This window comes from Salvia hispanica, chromosome 5 (assembly GCF_023119035.1).
Source record: "Salvia hispanica cultivar TCC Black 2014 chromosome 5, UniMelb_Shisp_WGS_1.0, whole genome shotgun sequence".
NCBI lineage: Eukaryota > Viridiplantae > Streptophyta > Magnoliopsida > Lamiales > Lamiaceae > Salvia > Salvia hispanica.
The window spans coordinates 17,042,890-17,055,690 of record NC_062969.1 but is presented as its reverse complement, the minus strand read 5'-3'; the positions used below and the strand labels follow the sequence as shown (position 1 = coordinate 17,055,690).

Here is a 12,801-nt window from a genome sequence, read left to right as displayed (position 1 = left end):
AGAAAAGATAGTAGGTTTCGGCTTCCGTCATCCTGTGGTTCGGGCAAGCATCGAGCAGTCCCTTAAATCTAGACCAATATTGACTCAACGATTCATCATAGTCTTGCTTGCATTCCTGAATCTCCTTCTTAAGAGTATTCGTTTTGCTAGAAGGGAAAAAGTAATCAAAGAATTCCAACTTGAAATCCTTCCATGTATGAATCGAGTCTGGTGGCAACCTTAACAGCCAAGTGTTAGCCTCTCCCTTCAGCACAAACGGGATAGCGCGTAGGCGGTAATCCTCCTCTGTTGTATCGTTGGGCCTCTTCTGAATACTGCAAAGCTTACTGAACTCATTGAGGAATTCGTATGGACATTCATTCCTCCGACCCGAGAAATTGGGTAGAACGCCCAGCACGTTCGTTTTGATGTCGATCGCCCTCTGGCGCTGGGTAGAGACGATAGCCTGGGCAGGCTCGCCATCTAAATGGGCAGTGAGCGAGCCGATCTCCGGGTCGTCGTCGCCTGCGTTGGCCATATCTTCAACGCTTTTCTCCTCTGTTTCTGAGGTTGACTTTGGTTCCTTCTTAACTGACGAAGTCGACTCCTTGTCGCTCTCTGAACTCAGGTGAACTGGATCCCCTGTTGTAAGCCCCGATCTGGTGGTAACTGGGAATATCGCTTCCTTGACCCGCCAACTAGTCTGGGCGCTTCTCCAACCAGGTGAGTTGTTCCAGTATCCGAACATGGAGCTTCTGTTCATAAACTGAAAAAAGAAACAAAAGAAAACATAATAATTAAACTATTTACACCAAAACATTAGCAAACACACAAATAACACCATGCATCCCCAGCGGCGCCATTTTGAAGAGACTAGAAATGTGCAGTGCAGTGTGATATCACTCAATCTAAAAGGTCCAGAGGATTCGACTAGACTTCAGAGGCTAGAAGATCATGAAACTATCAGACAAGGGTCGTTGGATGCACTCTATTTCTTCAAAACCTCAACCCACTATACTACAACTAGCACAGGGAAGTAAAGGATCGATCCTACGAGGACGAATGTGTTACGGAACTGCAATTGAGGATGTTTTGGGAAAGGGGAGGGGGATGGCTGCTGCCACGCAATTTTGTGGGTCGAGAACTTAAAACTACTGGGTCTGAGAAACTTAAACTACTTACTCTACCTACTGGGTCTAAGAAAAGTGAACGTACGGAACATGCATGATTTAGAGAAATGAGATATTTTAAAGTTCTAAGACAACTGGAGTTAACTTAACTAGATGAACTTTCCTAATTTGGACAAATAGGGATAAAGCGAAAAGTGGGGACAAGTTTCCTTAAACTACCAGGGTCTGAAAAAGCATGCAGAAAAGTAAAAAATTAATGCAGACAGTACTGACAGGGTCTGGAGAACATGCAGAAAAAGCAAAGTACATGCAGAAAGTACTGACAAAAACAGATCTGGTTCTAACTACCAACAAACTTCATCTTTTTCGGGAATCAAACGAGAATAGCAGATAAAACAGAGCATTAAACACCATGAAAACAGAGCAAACTTCAGATCTAAACTTAAAACGAGAAATTAAAGCCTAAACTAACAGATCTACGCTACTGGACCTAAAGGATGTAGGAACATAAAGTTAATAGTTATAATCATGCAAACGTAAACAGCAAACATCAGATCTACGAAACTCCAACTCAAATCCACCACGATTCAACAAATCCAAACATCTCCATATAAATCCACAACCTCCAATAACGAACCAACAAATCTCAGCTCCAAACATCCAACAATAAACAAGACCGAAAGTAACAAGCAAGAAATAAACATCAACTCAGCGAGATCCAACAAAAGCCAACATAAACTTCCATAATAAAGAGAAATAGGTTCAAATCCAGTAGATCAAAGCAAGAACTAGAGTTACGAAGCTAACAAGTACTTGAAACGAGAACAAACTAAACAAAGCAAAGTAAATATTGTTTCTCTACCTTCACAAGGCGGTGTTACACAACAGCAAAACAACGATGAACCACCACGGTAGCCAGAATCACTCCATCTCCAAGTGCGCAGCAAGTGAAATGAGGGTTTTGAAGTGCGGAGCTAAGGAATAGAACAAGAACTTGAGCTAAGTGTGTGTGTAGAAGTGGTTGTCTTATTCTTCAAGGTTGAGCTCTTTATATATGTGAGGCTCTGCTCCCTAGGGTATCCTTCTGGTAATTAGACGCTTTTGCCCTTGAATAAGACTCTTTTAAAATAATCTGCTCATGCTCCATTCTGCTCCTGTCGCCAACTTTTAATTCTCTCAGGTCCGGGCGACGACTTCTGATTTTCACTTCAATTTCATCTCTTTTGCATCTGCCAGGTCAGGTAACAACAACTCCTATGTCCGGCAGATTTACTACGCACCTGAACTCAGAAACACAGATTAGCGCTCCAAATGCATAGAATTTTAACCCAAAACCAATGCATGAAACGAGCCTTATCACACCCGTATTTCCCCGAGGGGGCATCTTGCTCGTCCACGGGGAAAGCCCGGTACCACCCGGAATTTGCGAACCTTAGGTATGAGGAGGGGGCGAGAAATTCGTATCCGGCGAAGGGAATGGCGATGAGCCGAACCATTCGTCGTTCCATCCGCGGGAGTCAGATGGGTGATCGCCGGAGTCGGACATTTTTGCAAGAAAGAAAGAATGAGAATTTAGAGAAAAGTGTAATGATGAGAGAATTGTTTGGTGTAGTGTGGTGTAAATTTTTGTGTTGAAATGGGGAGTATTTATAGATGAAAATGTAAATTTTTGGGGTAAAAATAATGAAAAAATAAATTAAAAGTGGAGAAAAAACGGATATACTTAATTTGGAAGTGGGAAAAATTATTTTATTTGATTCTGTTTTTTTTTTATTGTTCAAAACTAAAATAAAAAAAATAAAAAATAGCCAACGGCAAAAATAAATTAAAATTGGAGAAAAAACAGATATACTTTACTGGGAAGTGGGAAAATATTTTTTTTATTTAATTATATTTTTTTATATTTTTCAAAATTAAAATAAAAAATAAAACATAGCCAACGGCATTGCCGTTGGCGAATCACGCAGCGATACGTCAACTAGGTATTATATCCTCTTTTATTTTGAGAATGTATCTTTACATCTTTTCGATACAAAAGGTAAAAAGTTAGTTATTTTTGTTTGCATTTTTAATTTACCTTCTTTCCTTGGAGTCCATGTACTTTTTCAGAAGGTATAATTACCCTTTTGATGAGGTAAATGAGAAATATACCTTCTCAATTTACCTTTCCCCTTGGAGATGCTCTAACACTACATCATATACTATTACTTTTCAGATATAGAAATTTTAATATTTGCATAAAAATGAGAAAATATTACATATTTTAATTTTAGCTTGAATGTATAATACTTTATCTGTCCACGAAAAATAGACAAGTTTTGTCATTTTGGCTAACACAATACTAACCATACACATCATTCTAAATGTGGACCCCACAATCCACTAACACTCATATCACTACTGGTTCCCCGGAGGGGATCAGCTAAGGCATAAGCTAATCCACCACATAATACACTAATGAGAAATAGGCATGTGGAATCTATTTGTAAAATTAAATAAAAGACTAAAAGTATAAATTCTCATAATGGATCTTATGCTACACCAATATTAATTAGACACATGGACAATCTTTAATATTGACTAAAGAGGATTAAAATTAACATTCATTCATTATTTTAATTAGAAAACCCCTTTCATCCAACCAATAATTTTTATCAGCATCATGAACAAATATTAGCACCTCAAACAGATTTGCCAAACAACTAATTGAACTACTAACTCAACTCCATCCATTCAATAATAAAACCTAAATCATGCTATTTGATCTGTAAAAAGAAATCATGTTGTGATAAAGAAAAAACCATTTATCAAAAATCATTTTGACCAACAAAATCTGAAGAACAAAAGAATGAGTCCATGCTTGCTGCCCATGTAAATGAGCTTTCATGAACTCTGACAACTAACCAGAATGTTCCTATCAATGCAATAACAGTAGTTAAAACAATACAATAAATGAGTCAAACTAATGTCTCTTTATTATCAGCATATTAACAGCATATTACTTACTGAACTTATCTTTCATTTAGTCATTTGTGCAATTAATGGAACTGTCACTCAAACACAATCATATAGATGTAAATTGATAATAGCAGAATGCAATTCTTAAATGAAAAATGAAACTCCCACAAAAATCTTAATCAAAACTTAACACAAGTCTTTCAAACAAAAAAGATCAAAAAAAATTTATCCATTGCAATAACACCAAAATAAATGACTTGCTCTTCATTGATGGCAGGCTTGCAACATTGCTTAGACTAAAATTATGATGTACTTTGAGGATCAAAAGCACTATATGTCACGTTCCAGTAGTCATCATTAATGAGTGCAGTCTCTTCAGATTCCTACATAGAAGAAGCAGGTTACGAGCACTCTTTGTTGTTTTTGGCTTTGGATTTGGTTTTCTACTTGAAGAGTGGTCGAAGAGTAAGCGAGATGTGTTTGAAATAAAATCCCTCGATCCAGAGAATCCACTAGACACCGGGTCTAGGAACTCAGAGAATCCTTGGGTAACCTGTCGTTGGGCACACAATCACTTTCTTCGCCCCTCAAAACCCTCAACCCGCTATAGCTAAAAAGATTAGTACAGGGAAGTAGAGATCGAATCCACAGAGACGGATGCGTAAGAAAACATGTTCAAAGACCTAGAAGCTATTTTTGGCTGCTGCCACGCAATTTTTGTGGTTGAGCTTTAATTCCTAGACTGGGTAAATGAAATATTCTACTCTAACAGCTAGATCTAGGTAGGGACATGCATAATGGCTAAAAGTAACTGAAATGACTACTTGACTGGGTAAACAGCTTCCTAAGCTAACCTAGACACGGGAAAAGAGAAACGTGGGGACCATTTCCCAAAACGGCATAGTACGACTGGAAAAGCTGCAAATTAACTAACCTAAGGACTAACTAATAGCGACATCATCTTCTCTAATTTTTATCACGAAACAACCGGTGAAAAACAGAACAAACGAAGATCGTAACAGGGCTGACAAAATTAAACCGATGGACACAAAGAACAACTAAAACTAACACAGATCCATGACTAATAGACGAGGCAAGCAAGTAAATAGAATTTAAAACATCAAAACCATGCAACTGCGAACAGATCTACACGTCGGATGCTTCATCCACTCCGGATCCAAGCCATCCACAGTAGTCAAACACCATTTCCATCTCCGATCTTCACATATTCAACTAGATTCAACCGATCAACCACAATCTCCAAGCAATTTAAACTCCAAACTCAAATCAACCAACAATATCCACCAAAGCAAACAAATAAAAAGACAATATCATAACTGAAACCAAAATATAAATATCCATAGCAACATACGCAGTATCCAACGGAACAATAACAAGCATAACCGAGCTTCGAACAGCGAAGACTCGGGGAAATACGGAATGTAAAGCGAAAAGCAGTAAAGGATTGTATCTTCGCCTCCGTAGAGACGGTGTTACACCACAGCTAGATCCGAAAGTGAACTCCCCAGAATGATTCCCCTCAAGTGTGTGTAGAAAAGTGGAAAACTAAGCTAAGAGCCGAAAATGAAAAGAGTGCTCGTTATCATGTTGATCGCATGCTCTTATTTATAGTGGATAGAACTTCTAGACTGTTCCTGTGATTCTCATTTTGCCCTCCAGTCGAATGCTCCTCAGTCTAGTAACTCTTCCTTCTTCCGCTCACTTTTCCTGCCAGCTTCTTCTTCCAGACAATCTTCGTCTTCTTCCTGGGGCTGGCGATTTCTCTACACACCTGGCTTATAAAACCTTGTTAGACCCAGGAAATCACAAAATTTATCCCTATAACCAATGCATGAAATTAGCCTTATCACTACTAATAGCCTGTTCCAAAGCATTTTTCGGCCTCTTACATGAATGGTATGTAACTCTCCCTTTAGGTTTCAAGCGTTTAATTTGACTTTCATTGGTTTCATCATTAACTGCAACATCTCCGTCCTTTGCCTCAATTGTCACATTATTTGTCTTCCCTATCATTCTCAGCTGCTTTTATTGCCACATGCATGAAAGTGTTACACAACTCTTTATACCGCTGCTTCTTTCTTATTTTTTCATCAACAGTGACAACTCCTACATCACAAACTCTTGATGTTCCATCCTTTGCATGTTTGGTCCATTGCTTTAAGATATATTTAACGGGTATTTGAACAACATTCATAAATGTTAAGATTCTTAGACTATATGAGCATAAAATACATGAGAATTCAAACTTCCTACATCTGAAAAAAAATGGAACCTCCAATGGAATTATATGTGACTATATGTTCATTAGCCCGATGAAATGGTCTGACCTTATATATCACAGAAGTTTCAAGTTGACTCTCACCTTCAATCTTGCTTTCAATTGCCTTTCTCAACTCCTCACTAAACAATGCAAATATCTTATGTGTATATACGGCAGCAGCATGCTTCAATATTTCTAATGGAAATGTCATAACAGGAGAAATTTGAGCATTCTTGAAATCCTCTTCCGACTCTTTTCTCACGACGATCATCTATCAACCTTCGAAGTCGTACACACAACGACTAAAATCAGCTGCAAAGGTGTTCTTGAAACTCGCAAAAACATTGGAAAGATGAATTGTTGCATTCTGAAAAATATGCTAAACACACAAGCGATGGTAAGTTGATGGCCACTTGGAAGCTAAAGCAGCGCTCATTGCTTGATCTTGATCCGTTAAAATGGTTTTTGGTCTCTTTCCCATCATAGCATCTTCAAATGCATCAAACAACCATTCAAAGGTTTCAATTGTTTGGTCGTACAATAATGTTGCACCAAACACAGTTGTTTGCTTATGATGATTTACACCGACGAACAAAGCAATTGGTCTGCCATCTCGATGTTTTCTGTATGTAGTATCGAAGCAAACAACATCACCAAAATGACCAAAATCTTGTATCATTCTACCATCGGTCCAAAATATATTGGTAATTAGATCTTCTACATCCAATTGAATAGCATAGTAAAAATGTGGATCTTCACTTATCATCCTTTTTAAATATTGTAAAACACCTCCACTATCTCCTTGTTTAATGTCCAAATTCCTCTTAGTTCTCAAATAGTTCTTCAAATAAATATGAGTAAATCCAAGATATTGTATTCCGCCAGCTTCCTTTGCCATTACATCTATTATTTTCTTTGGAGCCAACCCACAACTTTGAGCAACATCAACTTGTGTTTGCTAAATATTAGACATTTGTCTAAAACATCTAAACAACATGTAAGATTTTTCCGGATCACACAAATCATGGTTGTGTTCCTCGACAAACTTCAAAAATCCGAAACTTTCCACTGTACCTACAATTGATTTTCATCAAAGTCTTACATCCACACCTAATTTCAGGACGAGGATTCTTAATTGTAACGCATCTATTGTTTGTTGCTCTAAAACCTTCCCTACAACAGCAGAAACTAATGTCCAAGATGTTGCCCGTAATTCGATCTCTATGAGCAGATAGTTTTTGAGTTCCAAAACTTATTACCTTAGCATATTTCATATAGAAATCATATGCCTCGACTTCTGTTTCAAACTCCATTCCTATCTCTGGAATATGGTCTTCTAATACATTGGCATCCATATCTGCAAAAGAAAAATTCGTATAGTCAATAGCTATTTCTTTTACTGCATGTCAATTTCTTTGAGATAGTAGTTCCATTACAACGTTAAAAGCTAGACAACATAAATATATATCTAATTTTATTTTGTTATGTCATTAAAGTTTTAAAGGCATGTGCAATAATCCAATCCTGTTACAACTCAAATAATGTAAATAATTATTGTACTTTGTATTATATTCCCCCTGTTCTATAGTAATGGAGGCTTTTTTTTTTGCACGAAGATTAAGGGTTTAAGAAAAATTGTGTTAGGTGAGTTAAGTAAAGGGAGAATAAAGTAGAAAATGAAAAAGGTTGAGAGATGAAGAGAGGGAAAAGTAAGAGAGAATAAAGTAGGTGTGAAAATGACTCTATTACTATGGAACGGATGAAGTTCTATATTTTATGAGTTGCTCCCTGTGATAGTTTTATAAATTAGCTTCAAAGATTTTTAGCAAAATCCATGTACTGAGAGAGACAAAAGAACTAGTCTAAAATTGTTTTATTCAAAGTGATAAACATTAGTTGAAAGTGATTACCTTTTGACATTGACATAAAGCAGCGGCAGATAAAAAATTTGGTTCTTGAGCGGAGAGATGAAAGGGTTTCCCTAATACATTAAATCTATACAATATGTAAAGGTTAGGTTTTAATTTTAATACTTTTTAGTCAATATTAAAGATTGTCCATGTGTCTAATTAATATTGGTGTAGCATAAGATGCATTATGAGAATTTATACTTTTAGTCTTTTATTTAATTTTACAAATAGATTCCACATGTCTATTTTTCATTAGTGTATTATGTGGTGGATTAGCTTATGCCTAGGCTGATCCCCCCGCCTTTTCCTTTCCTATCTCTTACTTTTTCTATCTCTCTCTTACTTTACTAATTATATATTAAACTCATGTCATTCACAATCTTATCTATTTTTCGTGGACGGAGAGAGTATATAAATTCTGAACATGTATTTATTTTTTTTTATCAAGTTGTTATATTCTAAAATTAATTCAAATTTTGGAACGTAAAAAATTGATATCAAAATTATGAAAATTTAAAATCAAAAACCTCAATTAGTATTAATACACCATAGATTAAATTTTAATTTGTTGCACAATACAGTTAATTAAGATAAGAATTCTAATATTTTACTTCTCCATCCCGCAAGAGTATGCACTTTTGGTTGGGCACAAATTTTATGCACAATTGGTAAAATTAGAATATCATAAAAAAAAATATGACATCCTGAACTAACATTTTTGAATGCTTAAATAGGGTGTTATTATTTGCTCATGAGAACCCATTGTATGGGATTTTGGAGTTCATCAAAATGAAAATGATGAAAAAGTTCACAACTAGAAGAAAGTTTGCTTCAAGGACACAAGAAAAAATTCACAACTAGAAGAAAGTTTGCTTCAAGGACACAAGACTGTTTTGCTCTGAAGAGGGAAGAAAATTGAGAAACTCTAAGAGAAGACCGACAAATGCATGGCGCAGGAGGCTGAAGACTGGATTACCAAGTGAGCATGAAGTGTAATGAACAATTTGTTGTTGACTTGAGGGATAGAACATTAATTGCAGGAGATGGATGTCCATGGTCATCTCGTGTCATCACGCAATTGCAGCTATAGAAACAACATTTGAGACGGTGGATCAGTTTCTGGATATTTGTTACTTTAAAGAAAGCTCCCAAAAGGTTTATTAACCAATTATTTATCCAGTTGAAGGTTTCAAGTAATGGCCCAAGACGATGGAGCATGATGTGGTCTCACCTGAAATCATCAAATTTCTGGGCCGTCCAAAAGGAGCAAGGCAAAAAACAACTGAAGAGAGAAGAGAAATAAACAACAAATGATGCCTGATTATACATATCGTAAATGTGGCGAAAAGGATCATAACAAGAGGAAATGTCCCTAGCTCATTCATCTTGAATGAGAACGTATCATTGAAGTTAGCAACCCCAAAGATACATGAGGTATTTACTTTTTCTATTCAAAACATAGTAATTTGCTTGCTAGTTAATTAACAAGAATTAAATGATTTATGGACAGAATGTGGGAAAAAATGTAGATGTAATCGCTCATAATATTGTAGCTTGTGTTATCAACCTGGCCATAAAGAAGTCATAGTGTACAAGTATGGTTGCTTCTATGTACAATAGTCATATTTCTTCAAGTGGGCGGCCAGCTTCATCAAGTGCGCCAGCAGCTAGTGAACTCTTAGGATGGGCCACCGGCGTTCGAGCAGCCAAAGATGACGCTGGAGGAGCTATTCGGGGTACGGAAACATGCTGATGGCGGAGCAGGACAATGTGAATAGAGTGCAAATGACTAACTGATGTTTGAAGGATGTTGCTTTAGGAGCTCCTAACAAAGTTGATACGAGTATATCGCTTGGAATATCCCCACATATCTTTTATTTAGTTTAGTATTGATTTAGCATATATTTAATATATTGTTAGGATCTTTATTTTCTTGTTCAGTAAGTTAGGGCTAGTCTTATAAATAGGAGTCATTGTATTTTTCTCAATCATTGAAGAAATACAATTATCTTATTTTCCATTTACGTGTTTCACTCTTTGTTTGGTTTGATCGACGGGCAAAGTTCCCACGACTACCGTTTATCCCTAAATTTGATGCCGGAGTGATCGTCGGGCAACAATTCCCACGACATTTGACGCGAATTATCCGAGTTAAGGAACTTCATCCTTAACAAGGATGCTATTGAGATGTGAGCTTTCTGGGCTTTTTGTTTAGCATTTTCTTGCTTCAAATAGCTTATAATGAATGTCTCGTCGCATGATCAACAATGCTCTTTGTTGTTGTTTAATTCATAATTTTACAAAGGGAGTAATATATTAGGAGTATAAAGTAATTTTGTGACAATGTGGAAAGCAAAAATTTTCTTTTTAATTTTTATTCTAAGTAAACTTTTTTAATGTATAGTAATCAGTTTTTATTTTTTAAAAAAATATTTATGAATTTTAATATTAAATTAATTAATAGAGTTTGATTAACTAGATTATAATTAAGTTATTAATTTCGTCAAGTGCTCAATTTATGCGCATACCTAGAAAAATTATCTAATTCAAAATATATAGTGGGATTCCACAACTTCATGAAAGTTAGTATACACTTCTTTTTAACTAATCTCCACCATATAGCCTCCACTACACAAGCTTAAAATACGACACGAACATACAAAATCTTCTAGATCAAAGGCCACAATTTCTCCTTCAACTTTTCAGCATCTATCACTTGACCTTCTCGTGCCTGTTAATTAAAAACCAGAACCCAAATCAATAATAAAAAAAAAAAACTACTCCCAAAGTTCATCATTTAAACTAATAATAATAATAATAATAATTATAATAATAATAATAATAATAATAAATAAACGATTACTTATTATTCTTACCTGAAAATGGAGATTATAGAAAAGCCTAGATTGAAATGATTGGAAACATGAAGCATTGACCATGAGAAAACCTTCTTCTTCCAATCTGGAGATTGCTTCAGAAAATGAACCCTTTTCTGCCTTGGGAATGCAAATCTGAATCACGACTTCGACGTCGTTGATTGGAGTTGCTGAAGCTGCTGAATTGGAGCTTGGTTTCTTTAAGTTTATGTGATTCTTGTCTGAAATTTTGGAGATGAATCTCTCCTTCTTGTGTTTCAGTCTCTCCACTTCTGCCTGAAGCTCAGTTATGTAATTCAGCACTCTTGAAATTGTGGCTGGAATGCTCAACTTTTTCTGCAACAACGTTTTGTGTTCGGCTCGTTAGACAAGATAACTCCTGCTAGTTATTAGGATCATGAAAAACAATTAATCTTGATACACTAAAAAAAATTATTAGGATCATGAAAAACAATTAATCTTGATACACTAAAAAAAAATTATCTTTCAAAGACATAAAAATTGAGACGTGGTCATTTTTGTTGAAAAGTTTTTAAAAATAACAACTAAAAAAAACTGTTCATAAAATATGCAAATTAAATTAATTTTTTTATTTGTTTAGATTCAATTACGTCTTCAAATTTTAGTCGAGACACCAATAATAAGAACGCTTTTTGAAGCGTTGGTGGTATATTTAGAAACACAAATTAGCGTCCTTAATAGTATTAAAAAATATCATTAACGATTTCTTTTTGTTGTTGTAGTAATATTTTAAAGACGGACCTAAATACTTTGTCATTGACTAAATTTTAAGAAAAGATAACTGAAAAAGAGATAAATAATTAGTCATTTTCTTAAATCACGAGTAATCATAGCAACCGAAGAAATCGAGGTCTTACAGAGTGATCTTGAGGAGGAAGAAGAGAACGAAGATTGGCATACAAAGTGTTCATTTTCTTGCGACGATCACGCTCGCTTGCATTATGGTTGAGTTTCTTCACCTTCTTATCACCATCATCTCCATTTATAATAAAATCATCGATTGGAAGATCTGAGGTATCTCTTCTCTCTCCACAAAAGTAGCTTAAATTTTCTTCTTCATAACCCATCATGGCATATGAACAAAATTGTGGAGAAATAGCCAACATCTTTTTTTTGCTCTAATGGAAATTGAATTACTCTATTTTGATATGTGGTGTTTCTGGTGGTTGATGACATGCATGCTCTATATATATATATATATGTACTTGTCTACCTCTAATTAGAATTTCAACTGTGCTATGTCAGCTTCATATTTTAATTGGGTTATAAAATTATGACCCATATACTCCTCAAATTATTAAAATCACAACTTGACAAGATCCCATCAATTTTATTTTTCAAATTTTGGTCTTTTGTACGATTTAAAAAAATTAGTTGATAAAATTCATAAATTTAGGATATGTTCGCAATTATATTATAGTGAATACTCCCTTTTCCGCCGATGCTTGGCCCAAGTTGATTTGATGTAAATTTAAAGAAATGTAATTAGAAAATGAGTTTAAAAATTGAGTGGAATGTAGGCCTTACTCTTATATACATTAGTTTTTAAATAAAATGTGAGTAAAAATGAGTAAATGGAATGTGGAGTACATTACCAAAAGTAGTAAATATGACAAATATAGGCGGAGGGACTAATAATAAAACTA

At 35.3% G+C, this 12,801-nt stretch overlaps 1 protein-coding gene across 1 annotated transcript; it reads right to left on the bottom strand.

The window, feature by feature from the left end:
* Window positions 1-10,800: 10,800 nt before the first annotated feature.
* On the bottom strand, window positions 10,801-12,294 carry LOC125186006 (transcription factor ORG2-like). Its single transcript, XM_048082305.1, has 3 exons — window positions 12,013-12,294; window positions 11,135-11,470; window positions 10,801-10,989 (listed from the first exon to the last, which is right to left on the bottom strand). Exons 1-3 carry the CDS (start codon window positions 12,259-12,261, stop codon window positions 10,927-10,929), a joined length of 648 nt encoding a protein of 215 aa, XP_047938262.1. The 5' UTR covers window positions 12,262-12,294; the 3' UTR covers window positions 10,801-10,926.
* Between the last annotated feature and the right edge of the window lie 507 nt (window positions 12,295-12,801).